Genomic DNA, 15,869 nt, shown 5'->3' on the forward strand with positions numbered 1-15,869 from the left:
TGCACCAAAATTTATACAGCAGCTTAAAACCTTATGCTGGACACTTAGTGGGTCACAAGACAACTCAGCCAAGGAGCTAATTATACAGATTATAACTGTGAGATGGCATCTTCACTTTCCTGCTCCTGTGGTTATTCATGCTTGGGTCCCACAGGCTCAGCCCACTGCCACCATCACATGGTGACATTAACAAGCCACGCTGCTGAAGAGCACCAGAGGCCAAAGCCCCACAAATCCACTCAGAAAGGCATTTCCAGGGTTTAAATTCAGGCTATGTCTGCATTAACTCAGCCCTGTAGGAGGGGTGCTGAGGGCAATGGAGTTTGTGCTGTTATGAGCTGTACATGAATGAGCAGAGCATAATTTCTTCACAAGCCCAAAGCAGTCTTCAGTCATGGTATCTGTTAAAAGACAGGAAGCTGAATTTCTTGGGGGTATAAAATCTGCATGACAGCAACTTTTGCACAACAAGCCTTGCTCCTTCTCTCCTTTTCATTGCTCAAAGGAGCATAATCTGGAGCATAAATCGTGTGAGGAGCAGAGGAGGGAGCTGGAGTGGTTTGGTCTGGAGAAAATAAGATTCAAGGGAGACCTTATCATTCTCTACAACAACCTGAAAGGAGGTGGGGGTCAGGCTCTTCTCCCAAAAAACTTGTGAGAGGACAAAGGGATATTACCTCAAGTGGAGTCAGGGGTGTTTCAGGTTGAATATATGGAGAAAATTTCTTCCCTGAAAGAGTGGGTAAGCATTGGAACAAGCTCCCTGGGGAAGTGGTGGAGTCACCATCCCTGGAGGTGTTCAGAAAACAAGCAGAAGTGTCACTCCTCTGTATGGCTTAGTGAGCAAGCCCAAATGTTGGACTTGATCTTGGAGGTCTTTTCCAGATTTTATGATTGCATGATTCTGTGAAAAGTCCCCAGCCACCAGTCTTGTCTTGTCTTTAGGGAAACACACCTTGCTAAAAATGCTTAGGAGTATGATTGAAATGTAAATGTTTTTACAAATATATTTATGTTCACAGCCTACTGCTGCTCATGCACCCTGACTCAACACAAGCTAATGTTCAGGATGAGGATGTGAGAGACCACACCACAGGGGCTCCTGGGCTCCAGAACAGCTCTCCTGTGATTTGACTGAGCCACACAGCCCACTCTCTTCCTAAATTTTACACAGGATATGGAAAAAGTGTGGAACATGTGGTAGGTCACCAAGGCTTCCTGCACAACCTGCCAGTCCCATGTCACAGATGGAATTCTGGAGTTCTTCCTGCTCACATTTGGTTGGTCACCACCAAGGGACTGACTAGCACAGACTGCAGCTTTCCTTCTGCTGAATTATTGTAAACTATGAGGGTTTTTTGCCTCTGTTGTTGAAGACATCTAGTGGGAAGCAAACATTGCTAATGCTGTCAGTTCCCAAGGTTTTATCGTAAATCCTCTACATTTAATAAAATAAAAAGCCATGTGCATTGGAAGATAAATACTGCCTCCTATTTATTTGGTATACTTACCTATTTTATACATTTTATTACTGCATAAATTCACAGATTTTACTTTATGGATTTACATAATCATTTCCATAATAAATTCTCAGTTTTCACAGATCCTACGAACCCAATAAGGGAAAGATTAAAAATACTTCCTTTAAACTGAACTCATGAATTCCACTTATTTTATAGTCATTCTTGCTGGTGAGGTAGGAGTTTATTCACTATTTTATATCACCCTTGTTTTGTTGTAATGCTATTTTAGTAGGAGTGTCTTATTGAAACATGCCCAGTGATTTAATTAGCTCTATCCCAGGTATCCACATACTGAGGGAGATCAGGGGCATGAAAAAAAACCCACATTATGGCCTGTGTACCTTTAACTTCAGTCCCATTAAATAATGCTCTCTTGCAGATCTATGAAATCAATTAGGAAGTACTTGCAAAGAGAGAGAAAGCCAAGGAGAAACTGTTTAAAGCCTTAATGGCTTAAATATCCCTTGTCTTGATGTTAGCCCTATCAAGCTATTAGAGCCCAGTCTGGATTGCATCAGCACCATGAAAATCAAGTGCTAATCCTGTAACTGCACTGCCAGCCTCGCCTCTCCCCTGCCCATGTGTCCACTTGAGCTCTTTCCAGAAGAAGTGACAGAATCTTCAGTATTTTCTCAATGCTGAAGATGTATGAGGGAGAAGTAAATACTATTTTGTAAAAAAAAAGTAAATATAAAACATAGTTTATTCTGAACAGGAGTAGTTTGGCTTTTTTGTTGTTTGTTATTGAGTGGTTTTTTGCCCCAAGAAAGTAAAGTTTGAGCTGTCTTCACAGGAAGTTATTTCATTAGTTTAAGATTACTTATGCCAGAAACCGCTGTAATTTGAGGACTTCTCCAGAAATCTAAGGAACTCCAGGGGATTCTGAATATGCTAAGGGCAAATTATGTTGTAAAATAATGCTTTTTTCCTTGAGAATTTTTCACAAGATGTTTTTCCAAACCTAGACTAAATTATCTACATATTCATTGATTTCCCAAGAAAATTTCTTTATTCAGCTTTTGAGTTTGGGATTTCTTTTTTTTTTTAGGTGATTTTCTCAGCTTTTGGTATAATAATTTGTGTTTTATAAAGCCTGTCTAATAATTTTACATTTTAATTGAACCAGACTTCCAAATTGAACAATAATTTTTATTTATTAAAAAAAGAGAGAGAGAGAACCTTAAAGACATAAATTAATATTAAACTGGAAAATTTTCAGCAAGGAACCACATAGAAGAGGATTGGTTTCAGATCAGATGGTGAGAAATTCCTCTGCTTTTCTGTCAATCCCAATACCAGACACAAATCCTTACCCAAAAGAAGTGAACCATACTGATCATTAGGGAAAACCAGGTTTGGATCTCAACCCAGGCTCACCTGTTCCCCACACAGTCTCCTTCTCCATCCTCCCCCACCTGCAGTCATGTCACATTCCTCTGGGACCTGCTTACCTGTCTGTCCTGCAATGGTAGCAAACAGCCTGTGGGGAATCCTGGATGGGATCTTCAGTCCAGCTCTTATCTGGTAATACCTGGAGAGAAAGGATGAAAAGTTACACTCTGCTAGAGAAGTGACCTCTTGATCCAACCTGAAATTCTGTGAGAGCACATCCTGGGCATCTGCACCCCAAAGGGCTCGAGAGAACAGGCATGCTCAGGATCTTTTCTTCTGCTTTTTAGCTTTAATTAAAGTGGGTTTAATCTGACCCTTTCTATTTTACACCAGACTGGACACAATGGCCTGATGTGTGAATAATGAAGAAAGATTGTGAAAAACACTTGGCCTCCTGTAGGAAAAGGAGACATGGAGAAATTCCTATGATAAAATGCCCCAATATCAGACAAGGAGTGACAAGAATTTAATACAAAATGAAAAAAAAAACAAAAAAAAGCAACCAAAGAAACAACAAACAAACTTTGGTGGAAAGACACCAAAAGTGATAATCTCACATCTAGGAACATTATTACATATATTATGCATAATAATTGTAACTCTGCTGTTCCATGGTGAGTGTACCTTATCAAGAAAATGTTAGCATTAATCACTGGCCCAGAGAAGGTGTGGAGTCTCCCTCACTGGAGATATTCCAGAACTGTCTGGACGCAATCCTGTGCCCTGTGCTCTGGGTTGACCCTGCATGAGCAGGGAGGTTGGATCAGATGGCCCACTGGGGTCCCTGCCATTCTGTGATTCTGTCAATCACATCTAAACCAGCTGTATTCTGGATGTTTTCTGTCCCATAGGGCATCCCTGCATTAGGTGAAGGAAGACAGAAAAAGAAAAGAGCAGCAATTTCACTGGTCTAAGTTACATGAAATCATAGAATACCCTGAATTGGATGAGACCCACAAGGATCATCAAGGCCAACTTCAGACCCTGCACAAGACACCCCAAAAATCCCTCCATGTGTCTGAGAGAATTGTCCAAATGCTTCTTGAACTCTGGCAGGTGCTGGGACCATTTCCTTGGGGAGCCTGTTTCAGTCCCCAAAACATGAGCTCTGCTAAACACAAGGAAAAACTCATCCTAGTCTTCCTCCATCACCACTTCCATGGATGAGGAGTATGAGGCAGTGTTCAGCACAGTACCCAATCCAGGATATTGTGCTCAGGATATCTCCACCTCTTTGCAGACCTCCCACCAACCCGCTCTAGCACCATGTTGGTGTTACAAAAGTAACACCCTTTTTCTGGGTTTTCCCTCCTTTGGTCTCTTTATAATAAATTCCTTTAACCCACTGGTATTTACAGATAGTTTTGGCCTGATTTTTGTCCCAGCCTCCAAATGCAAGTCTTTTCCAACCTGAACCATTCTGTAACTTTATGAAAACACCAAGTTATCTGTGAACTCCTGTATGAACATCTCAGGCTACACTTACCAATAAAATCTTTCCAAGTGTGTAGTAGTGAATGACCTAGATCTGTCTTTCTGAGGTTAAAAGCTGAAGAAAAGAGTTTGATGGGGAGAAAACAAAACTAAACTAAACTAAAGAAGCACCACTCCAGAGACAAATGTTCCATGTCCTTCACAGCTGAAAGCCCACGTTACTCTACTTGCTTCAGCTGGCAGCTTCTTCCCATCTGGGATCTAATTCCAGCACAACCTTTGACATTTCTAGGTATCTGTTTCAGTCAAGAGCTTGGGCATGGAAACTCTCTGTTTACATGCTAGTTTTCAGAAGAGAAAATAAAAGCAGTTCATATTCTAAATACACGCAGTATCCAGTTAAACATAACAGCAATCAAAGCTACCTGATCTTTCTCTCCATTATGCTGTTCTTGCACTATGCAGAAATTTTTAATTGATGGTATTGATCCTGATTTTTCCTAAAGCAAGGAAAAGACTTATGCCTTAAGACCCTTTGAATTTTCATTATGGTTTTATCCAATACAATATTTTACTGACAAAGTCTAATAATTTCCAAATAACAGCACATGATAATAAAGTGATATTACACATTAGTGTAACAGGATACTTCTCCATATGCAGATATTAAAGATTTACCATTTGCCCATTCTACTAGATCAGCTCCAAAGAAAAATATTTTATAACTGTTTGGCCACTTCTTTTTAGATTTTTGCTGCTCAGAATTGTGGTGGGTTATCCTTGGCTAACAGCCAAATTGCCAAACACATGAGCTCACCCTCCCCCTCATCAACAGAACAGCAGGAGAAAACAGGCTGAAAAATAGGATGGGATAAAGAAAGGGAGATTGCTCACCAGTTATTGACACTGGCAAAATTGATCCAACTTCTGGGAAATTAATTTAATTAATTCACAATTGGGTAGTAAGAAACAAACCCAGACCTTAAAATAAAACCTCTCTCCAGCTCACTCCCTTCTCCAAGGCTTGGCTTCAGTCTTTTAGACTCCTCCCAAGCAGCTCAGGGGTTGGGGATGGGAGTTAGTGTCAGTCCATAAAAGCACCTCTGAGCTTCTCCCTCCTCTTCACACATTCCCTGCTCCAGTGCAGATGCTTCCACAGGCTGCAGTTCCTCCAGGGAATGTCATCCTGGGTACCTCCTGCCACACTCTGGGAATGTCAGCCATCCCTCATTGTGTGTCTCGTGTTCAGAAACATCCCACACAGCCCTAAATATTTCCAGTAGGAAACTGATGTCCAGTGGCTTTCCTGGTGTTTCTGATCAAGCGACCTAAAGCTGAGGAGATTATGCAGAGGTGCCTATGGTGACACTTTCATATAATGGAATCATACATTCATGGAATGGTTTTGGAAGGGACCTTAAAGCCCATCTCATTCACCCCCTGACATGGGCAGGGACACCTTCCTCTAGACCAGGTTCCTCAGAGCTCCATCCAACCTGTCCCTGAACACTTCCAGCATCCAAAACCTCTCTGGGCAATGATGGCCATGCAGTCAAAACTCTCAGCAGACTCAGAGACATTCAGCTCCTGAGGATGCTGGGCAGACATTTATTTCCTCATTGCCAAGACAATTCTGCCTTGGATATCAAAAGCACATGAAGATACTGGTGACTGCTATCCAGTCACTACTGGTGACTTCACAGCAAGATTAGTTCCAACATTCATTGTGTCCTTTGCCAAATGGACTAGGTGCAAGGACATAAAAGAAATAGGTCTTTGTCTAATTTAAACTTTTCCCTATTCATCCCCTAAATTTTGGTAAATTCATTTGGATGGGAGAGATATTGTAGGGGTCAAAAGTAGCTGTCTTCCCGTGTACCCACCAAAATGAACTGGTCAAAATAAAAAAAATGCATAGAAAATTCATAGAAATCTAAGGAGCCCTCAGACTAATGTCAAATTCTGAGACTGAAGGAATAAAGATATAAAGACAATCCAGAGACTAGCAAGTTCTGCACTATTGAGGACTGCAGCCAAAAGTGTAATTTATATTCTTTCAGTGACCAGGCATGTTTTAGTCCTTAATAAAAAGAATCACAATGAACAGGTAAAAATAAATGATTTATTGCAGATTATTTGGCACCTAATGCCAAAAAGCCTGGCCTTCATAATGCAATGGCATAAAGGAGTTCTGGTATAAATCATCATGGAATCAGATAGATTCCTCCCAAAGACTTTGGAGAATGGTCTAGTCAAAAGACAAAAGAGACTTCTGAATGTCCTGTTGTTGGTTCAGCTGTGCACATGAGACCATTGCAAAGGTTTGTACCTCAGGGTGCTCAGTTGGATTAATGGCAGAGGACAGAGATGTAGAGCACCTCAGATCCCCTCAACACCTTAGGGATATTCATGGTAATAAACACATTAGGCTGTGAAAATGTTAAAGGCTCAAACTGGTAGATTGAATTACAAATTACAGAGAAATATTAGTGCCCACAATTTATCAGTTAATTCTTTTTTTTAAAAATAATACTTTTCAATGAGAGTTTCAGGCAAGATCTTAACAGCTCCAGAGGAGGTAAATATCACTAGCAGCATGTAAAGAAAGAACAGCTTCACCTTGGGTGGTCAGAAAAACCCAAGGACGGCCTTATTTCAGTTTTAGAAGAATGCATATTGTCCAATTAAAATAAGCAACCTCCATACAGGAAACATAATAAAACATAGGGGGTTTTCCTGTTTTTAAGCCACATATCAATATTTAAATCATTAGACAGGCAAACATGATCCATTCCTCCTCAGAGATTTCTCTAAGCCTTTGTAAGCAGGGAGGAATTGCCAAACAGTGGCTTTATAACCAAGCCAAACCAAAAATATGAAGGCTCTTGCTCCCACACTGTGAAGCTGGATGTTACTCATAATAGCTTGTGCATTGTGAGGAGGGGTGTCCTGATCAAAACACAGGAAATCAAATATGTTATAAAATACACTGCAAGATGCAGAGTCCCACACAATTTCTTCAGCAGCAAACACAGATATGTCTCCACTTCCCCATCCCAATGTCCCACACCTCCTAATTTTACCAGTCTGAGTGATGCTGAAACCAACATATTAAATGAAGCCATGTTATTTTAAGCATAAATAAAACATATTTTAGTGCCTCTGCAAAAACTCCACACTGTTGGGTGACTGAGTCCTGTCCTCAGTCCCTGCAAAGTGTCAGGACAAGGAGGAATGGCTTCAAACTTGAACAGAATATATTTCAGTCAGATATTAGGAAGAAATTCTTTACTCAGGGGGTGGTGAAACCCCTGGCACAGGTTGTCCAGAGAAGCTGGGAATGGCCCATCCCTTGAAATGTTCAAGGTCAAGTTGGATGTGGCCCTGAGCAACCTGAGCAGTGGAAGCCTTGGCAAGGGGTTGGAACAAGATGATCTTGAAGGTCCCTTTCAACCCAAACCTTTCTATGATTCTAACAGGATGGCAGAAGGAAAAAGGTTTTTTGGGGTACTAAGACCACTCATCAGTTCCAGTGAGGGACTCTGAGCTACAAATGACATAAATGATGCTGAGAAGCAACAGGTACACTTGACCATACAGTGTGCCCTGTTTTCCTCAAAACAAAGTGATCTCCAGCTGGCTCTAAATACTCTTATCAAGGAATAGCCTCATAGTCTGGTCATGCTCAGCAGACTCTTCCTATCCCCCCAGGTAAAGAGGGATCAGTTTTGTCTCCTAATCTCTCCTAGAGTCTGCATAATTTGTTCTCACCTGAGAGGAACATGTGGTCCCTGCAGCAGCAGAGCCCTGAGGGTGGGATGCTGCTTGGGTGGGCAATTCCAGGGACATAGCTCCTCCCTCTTAGTGTAAGAGGCTCTCTCTGAATTTCAGGCTTGGGGAGAAATCCTACAGACAACTTCATCTCTTCCCAGCTGAGTGACCCTCTCTAAAACCATGTGAAGCATGAACGTAAAAACTATAAAGAACAGAACAGGGTGTGGAGATCAAAATCGAAACTTAAAACTGGAGGATCAGACTGAGGTAGACATTGCAAAGGCCACCAAAATATTTACAGGAGGTCCTCCACCACAAATGTGTAGGAAAGCACGGCCTGATAGTGATATGGAGCTGACAGTAATGATAAATGAGATATATAATGATAAATGAGATGTCCAAAAATAACAAGTTATTTTTCTTTGAGGACCTTGGTAGAAGTGGCATGTGAATTGGACCCTTGGTAATACAGACTTACAACAAATACAATAAACCCCTGAAGTTACAGAAGGGCTGGCAAAGAGCAGAGGCTGAACAGTCATTTTGCAAAGGGAGTGGAATGGACATCACTTGGCTCCCTGAGAGTGGCCCCAGAAATACATTAGGCTTTACAGTAGATTTAAGGAAAAGAATAATTAGGGACTAAATGAGAAACTGCAGCACAATTCCTCTTTTACTGCAATTAGGCTGAGTCTGGCTCATTAGAGTTAGGCTAGGCAGTACCTCTGTTTGAGTAAACATCTGGTTTGTGGGATGGGGTTTTTGTTGTTGTTGTTGTTGTTTTTGTTTTTGTTTTTTTCCCTTTTTAAATGGAAGAGCAGTGCGGAAAAAACTTATTTAGGCTTCAGTAAAGTAGGGAGAGCATGGAAAATTGCCAGAAAATGTGGTACAGGCACTGTGAAGGAAAGATGAGGAAACAGCAAGCTGATTTTAAGAACTAAAGGAACTTGGTACACTTAACTCAGCAAAACAGAGCAATCAGATCCCCTCTCAATCTATAAATATATTGGGAGGGAAATAATCAGGAAGAAAGAAGACTGAGGTACAAGAAAGTACAACACTGGCACAAGAACAAACACATATAAACTGTCCATGAATAAATCCAGTTTATATGTAAAAACTGCAGCTGGCAAAGGAGCAAAACTGTGTAAAAAAAAAAAAAAAAATCAAAAGAGCTTCTACCAGAAGCAGCAATGAAAAAGCCAATTTGTTTTTAGGGGAAGCTCAGTAAATTTCCAAATGATTTATAAGACATGGATCCTTTCTATTTGCAGTACAATTTTATTTATGCAGGCAGTGCATACTACACCAAGTCCCTTCTCTCTTGCAAGATAAACTGCATGGGTCACCCTAGTAGCAATGAATTTGCCATCCCCACATTCACTGGCTATTTGTGAACTTCTAATCTTTAAAATTGAGCAATTCAAGTGGATTCTTTGTTGTCCTGTGGCTGGACACACATTAGGCCCTGCTGACCTGCCCTGACTCTCACTCCTGGCTCTGGAGCCTCCCTCAGGAGCCTGGCTGCACTGACAGATGTGCTGGGTGACAAACCCTGCCCTTGCCTCCCCCTGCACGGGGCAGAGCTGCTGACACCTCTCAGTCTCCTGACACTGAGGTGCTCAGACCTCCTCTCCTAACATTAGGGTAATAAAATGTTTTTGCTACAGATAACTCATCACATCATCTCTAGTGATCTAACCATGGCACAGGGCAGTACCTAATTCTAGAGGATTTACATAAGAACCAACAGAGAGCAGGGTGGTACCAGCCCTGTTACTGATGCTTGGACTCCATCCTTCCTTTCCTTCCTCCTCTCACATTAATACCAGAATATCACAGCTCTCATTTAGGTGTCCAAGTTGCTGCCTACTTGTCTTTCCCTGCAATTGCCTTGTAATGACACTGTAAAACTCAGGTTAAGAAGGGTTGACTGCTTTGAGAGAAGCAATCTGTGAGATAATATTGATGCCTCACACCACCAAACCAGATCAGTCCCACCAGGGACACTGACAGACCAGACTGCTCCTCCCTGATCATCCCTGCAGCAGGGAAATCAAAGTTTGGCTCAGTAAGTGTCCCAGGAGCCAGACAAGTTCAACTTCCACCAGCTATGAATTGTACCTGAACAGCTCCAAGGCTTAAAATTTCATGCCAGGTTAGCTGCATTTAAATAAACAATCCTTAAGCTGATACATCCAGCAAACAAAGGAGCTGTGTCTGAGCCTGATGAGTCAGCCTGGAGCTCCAGCTGCTCCTCAGACCAGTGTTGGAGCTCTCCTCCAGGAACCCCTGGATATCAGCAAATCTTCTCCATTGAATTACTGCTTCCAGGGAGCCAAGGACTGCATTACACTGGTTTGGGAGTCAGTGAGAAAATGCCTAAAAGCCTGACAGGCAAGGAAAAAGATGGATGTCTTCATGAAAACAGCAATAGAGGAGAGCTCAAAATCTCATTGCAAGGCTTAACTTCATGGGCTTTGAACTCAAGGTCTTCAGATGCTAAAAACCTAATTCTCCTTCCAACAGCATTAAGAGACCTTTCTGTCCTGTGCTGATGATCCCCAGCAGAGGATTGCCAAGTGTGTCATCCATCTGAGGGCTTCCTCATGGATATTCCAGAAGTTTATGCTGGACAGAGTAAACATCTGCAACCACACAGGCTGATTCCCAGAAAAAACCACTAATCTATAATCTGCCATTACTTTGCATACAAACACTGGGGACCAAAACTTAAAAATAAAGCTTCCTATCTGATTAGCTTCCTCCTGAAAAAGCAAAAACTGAAAAGCAATACCAATTGTGGAAGTATAGGGAGAACACCAGGGCAAGGAAGGCAAGCAGACCATTGTTTATTTCTCTTTTCATTTAGTGAAACAAGTCAGAAGTGTAGCCAAAAATTCTGTAAGTTTGCATAAAATAATGTAGAATTTTCCTTGTTTGTGTTGATATTGTTTAAGGTTACATACCTAACAGAGTAAAAAAATTTGGTGGATCTCTAAAGTGCATGAGTTACCCAGAACTTCACTGTGTAAATTCATCCCTATTTTGTATATAAATATTTTGGTGGGTTCTTTGGCTATTCAAACAGAAGAGCAATGAACAAGGGGAAAATTTAAACCTAAGATTGAAAACAGAGATAAATCAGAGTGTGGAGCATATCAGAATTTTACCACATTTTTATATTTATTTCAGCATATTACCACATTTTTATATATACAAGCACAATCTGTAATACCATGTGCATGAGGAAGCCCTACAATACAACCACAAAATATTTCAGACATATCTAAAAAATCCAGATATTTCTCAATTAAATATTATTTCAAGAAGCTTTTCTGACCTAACTCTACCTCAAGCTTCAGGCAGGCTCTAGAGTAGCCCAAAATAAAAAAAAAAAAAGGGAGTGTGGGACACAGGAGTTAGCAGCAGGGAGGAGGTGGATGTTCACAGAAGTCATCACGACTATTAGCATTTTCTTCTCACCTTTCTAGAAATAGGAAGAACACCTCAGACAGCCCAGGGAATCTTACACTCACTTTGGAGGCTATTAGAGGTAGGAGAGGAAGGCTTTTCCAACCCTCAGTGTTGCAGACACAGTGCCAGGTCTGTCTGGCAACTCCCTCTGTGATGCCCAGAGCTGCTGAGCCAGGGCAGGTCAGTCAAACACAGGTGCAGTGCCCCAGTTCAGGCTCCACAACCATTTATCACATCAGGTTTCTACAATTCTCATCCCAGTTTTATTCTCAAGCTCTTTAACTTTTGATGAAGGTAGGTCTAAAATTAATAGTGTGGGGAGAGTGAGCCACACCCTCCTTGCAGTGCAGTAACAAACTGGTCTCTAAGTAAAAGACAAAGTGGGTCTATCAAAGCAAACTTTTCACCTACCAGGAGTCTGCATCATGCAGATAAGATTAAATTGTTCTATTGCTTTAAAACCAGTTCTGCCTAGTTCTGCAGGCTTGGGAAGTGCTTGGTGTGATTCCTTCTCATCCAAGCAAAAAGTACACATGGGTTCTCGTTATTGTCAGAATGTGCTCAGCATATCCCTGGATCAAACATGGATACTTGTGTCCTGAGTCCAGGATTAGGGCTGGAAGTTCTCAAGAACAAAGTTCTCTGGGCATAATGTAGAAAAATTATACCCACCTTCTGGCAGAAGAGCCACTGAAGTATTTCAGTGCATTGCCAAAGAAGAGCCTACACTTGGCACTTGATGCTTTTCAGGAAAGGATTTCATCTGGATCCAGGTAAGCCACAACCTTGATCATTTTTACATGTCCAGCTTCTTGTAGTGTCATCAGATCATCTCTCCTCTGCAGAAACTTGCAATCCCACAAGCCATAAAAATCTCCAGCCCATGAAACCCTGCAGCTCTCTGACAATTACACCTACCAGCTCTCTTTACATCTCCTTTAATGCTCACCTCAGGGGCTCTTGCCCTTTTATGCTCATCAAGGTAGCAATGCTGTCTTTTATTTAGTCCCATATTCATACTTTTAAAGGAATTTGCCCTTTACTTCTCTTTCAGTCATCATAGCAAGGTAGGGGTGAAGAGGAGTGGGCAGTAGAATGGTGAATAAGGAGTAAAATGATAGAAATGTGCTTTATTGTTGGAAAAGTAAGGCAGCGAAAGGAAAGGGCAGAAAAATTAGGACTCCAATAAGGATAGGAGCACTCATGTTCTTGTCTCAAAAGCATCAGGAAACCTTGAGAAAAAAATTGAATTTAGTCTCACAGTCAAGTAGTAACCTTAACCAAACTGTTCTTATATCACATGAAGAGCTAAACATGAGAGATTTTCTGCTTTTCTAACTGAAGCACCTGGAAAAACTTACATTCTGATTATATGAGAGAGAGAATTAACCCTCACCTGTTCTGGGTGCAATCAAGAGATTCTAAAATTTATCTAGTATATTTAAAATTAGCTGAATATTCCTGAAGATCAAGTCAAACCCTTATATTACTTTTTTTTTTTTTTTTTTTTAGTAGGATAAGGCAAACATCGTGTCTCATGAGATTTCTAAAGTGCTTCTGTGCTTGTGAAGTGAAATGGATAAACAGGTTTGGAGATGGGGTTATTTACACTACATTTTGTTTTGTATCCCACTCCTGGAAACAGGAGAAAAATGAAAATGATAGGCATGAAATGACTTCTCAGAAGCTGTTACTTTAAAAACTGTACAGTTGTTTTTCATATCTCAAAACTTCTCAGGGGGTTGAAAGCCAAAGTGACCTTGAAACAAAATGCAGACTACTGAGGACACAATGTCTGATCCAGCAGACCAAGGAGAGACTTTCCCTTCATTCACAGCCTGATAATTTTCTAATCCCAAATGAATAAAAAAGTTGAGTTTCTTCTAGCCATTGACCCTGAATTAGATTCCAAAAGAAGCAGGTTTAGGGAAATGAACAAAGTGGAGATGCAGTGTGACCTGACACACAGTGAATCATGATCCCAGAACAATTCTCTTTACTTAGTTCATCCAGCAGATCCCTGGATTCTGCTGTCACTAAATTGGCCAGCTCAAATACCAGGAAATCTCATACAGGCTGAGCACATGCTGTGGTGGAACAAAGCTGTGCAGATGGGTCGAGCTGAGTGGTCTCAGACTCGTTTTGTCTCATGGCTATGCCTGTACTGTCACAATTGCAGGATGGTCTCCAGGTCCAAATCCCAGACAGACATTGCTCTGTTATTGATCTGCCATCACTGGACTCAATCCCAGTCTTCAGTAAAAAGAGGAGCTGCTTTACCTTACTGCAATTGGAGAGATCCTCCCCTAAGGCCTGACATTTGCTGGAGCCCAAGGGAATTCACACTCACTGCCACCTCTGTCCCAAAGCAATTTGGGGTCACAGGCCCTCCTTCCCAGCACTGACCCAGCATGTCAGACCTGTGCTCGGCTCAGGTGCATCAGCAGGTGCAAGGTGGGAGCACAAGCACATTCCCAAGGGAATGCAGAGCTGTGTGAAACTGAGCCCAGGGGTGGCTGATCAGTACCATAGCAGAGAAACACAAAATTCAGCATTTCTATCTGGGTCCAGCTCAATTCTTAAGGTGGGAAAATAGAATTTTTTTTTCAGAATCACAAAGACACTGTTTCAGTGGTTTCTGTTGAAGTGCAGCTTTATTTGTTATGGGCTATTTTGAGGGGAGTATCTTTTTCAACTCACAGAAGAATAAAAAATCTCAAGCTGGAAGGGGCCCATCACTGGGTTCAAGCAATCATTGAATCCAAGTCTCTCATAGGACTGACTAAAACTAATCCACATGACTGAGAGCATCATCCAGACACTCCTTGAACGCTGACAGCATTTCCTAAGTCGGAAATGTGAAGATTTCCTAAGCTGTCTCATGTGAGTTTCAGAGGGGAATTTGATCTTGTTCTCTTTTGGATCCTGATTCTTAGAACTCATTACAAATCAATGTCCTCCTGTTAAAGAGAAAGGGATTGTAATGATTCATTTCTTCTCAAAATTCAGTTCTTAATTCAGACAGACAAATTTATTTATGAGGGTAACCCCTGTGAGATGTTAACAGAGATTGACATGTCTGTGTCATGCATGTACAAATAATGAAACCGAAAAACAAACAAGCAGCATTTCCTATTCTAAGAGACTAAAAACCTCAGTACAGAATCAGGAAAAAAAACCCACCTAAACAACTAGGAAATGTGGACACTTTTCAGTGTCAGAAGAGAATGTGGAACTAAAACTACATATTTGTACAAAACATAATTTTTGATATTTCGCACTGCCTGTTCAACTCCATAAGAAAAGAAAGTGATATTCCAAAAAACTGTAACACCTCTGCTCCTGCTATAATTATTTTCTAGGACTGGAAGCAGAATTTTTAGTGAAGGATAAATTAGAGCTCTAGTGTCAGGGAGGAAAGGACCATTGGAGCTTGTCCTCTCAAATGATAAAACAGGATGTACAACATGGGGAACAACTTCATAGAAATCAGGACTTCATTAAGTAATTATTGGAGCCTGTATATCTGAGAAGGCAAATTTCAGGCCTTGAAAAACAACCTGAAAAGCAGTGGCAATTGATGGATAAACCAGCTTTTAAAAGGAAAAGTTAATGGGGTGCAAGAAATTACGGAATAGGAATAACAGTTAAAACTTAGGAGTAACATCAAAGACTTCTGGAATGCTTACAGAATATGAGACAGAATTTTTTGCAAGCAGAAATAAAATAGAGGATTGGTGAATACAATAATTTTTTATTAGGAAAGAAACAAAACCATCAAGAATTTACAGCCTCTGACAAAGAAATAGAAAAACTGGTAGCACAGATGCAAGAACTGAAGAATAGAAGTAATGAGGTCTTAGAGACTGTAAGCTGGTTGGAACAACTACAAAGAATTAAGAAAGTGGTGAGGGAATTAAAAGAAAACGAAGAAAGATTACAACAGCAACAGTACAATAACCAGATTCAGATGTCTGCTTACAGTTTAAATTGGATGATACAAGGCATGGCTACCTACAGAAAGCAGCTCTGATTAAGTGCTGAAGGAACTGTTGGAGGCAGAACAGGAAGCACTAGTGACAAAAGAGAGATTGCAGCCTTATTAGAAAAAAATAGAACCATGCAGAGATAATTGATCAGTAAAAATGAAGATATATTACATCTGAAGGGACAGAGATGCAGGGAAAGCACAGGATTTCCACCACCACTCAGTTTTGGTCAGAGAATGCACACCTGGAAAAGGACCTGGGTGCTCTGGGCTGGCCTTGG

General features: G+C 41.0%; 1 protein-coding gene across 5 annotated transcripts in view; it reads right to left on the reverse strand.

The window, feature by feature from the left end:
- Positions 1 to 15,869, reverse strand: part of FAM135B (family with sequence similarity 135 member B) — a 258,471-nt gene that overhangs the window by 108,869 nt on the left and 133,733 nt on the right. For all 5 annotated transcript variants that reach the window (XR_007776840.1, XR_007776841.1, XM_030229682.2 and 2 more), the window contains one exon: positions 2,975 to 3,054. Coding sequence is in view for 3 of the 5 variants with exons in the window: in XM_030229682.2 (XP_030085542.2) it covers positions 2,975 to 3,054 (80 nt within the window). In the remaining 2 variants the exon portion in view is untranslated. The remainder of the gene's footprint in view (positions 1 to 2,974; positions 3,055 to 15,869) is intronic.

The sequence above is a fragment of the Serinus canaria genome, chromosome 2 (genome assembly GCF_022539315.1).
Source record: "Serinus canaria isolate serCan28SL12 chromosome 2, serCan2020, whole genome shotgun sequence".
Taxonomy (NCBI): Eukaryota; Metazoa; Chordata; class Aves; order Passeriformes; family Fringillidae; genus Serinus; species Serinus canaria.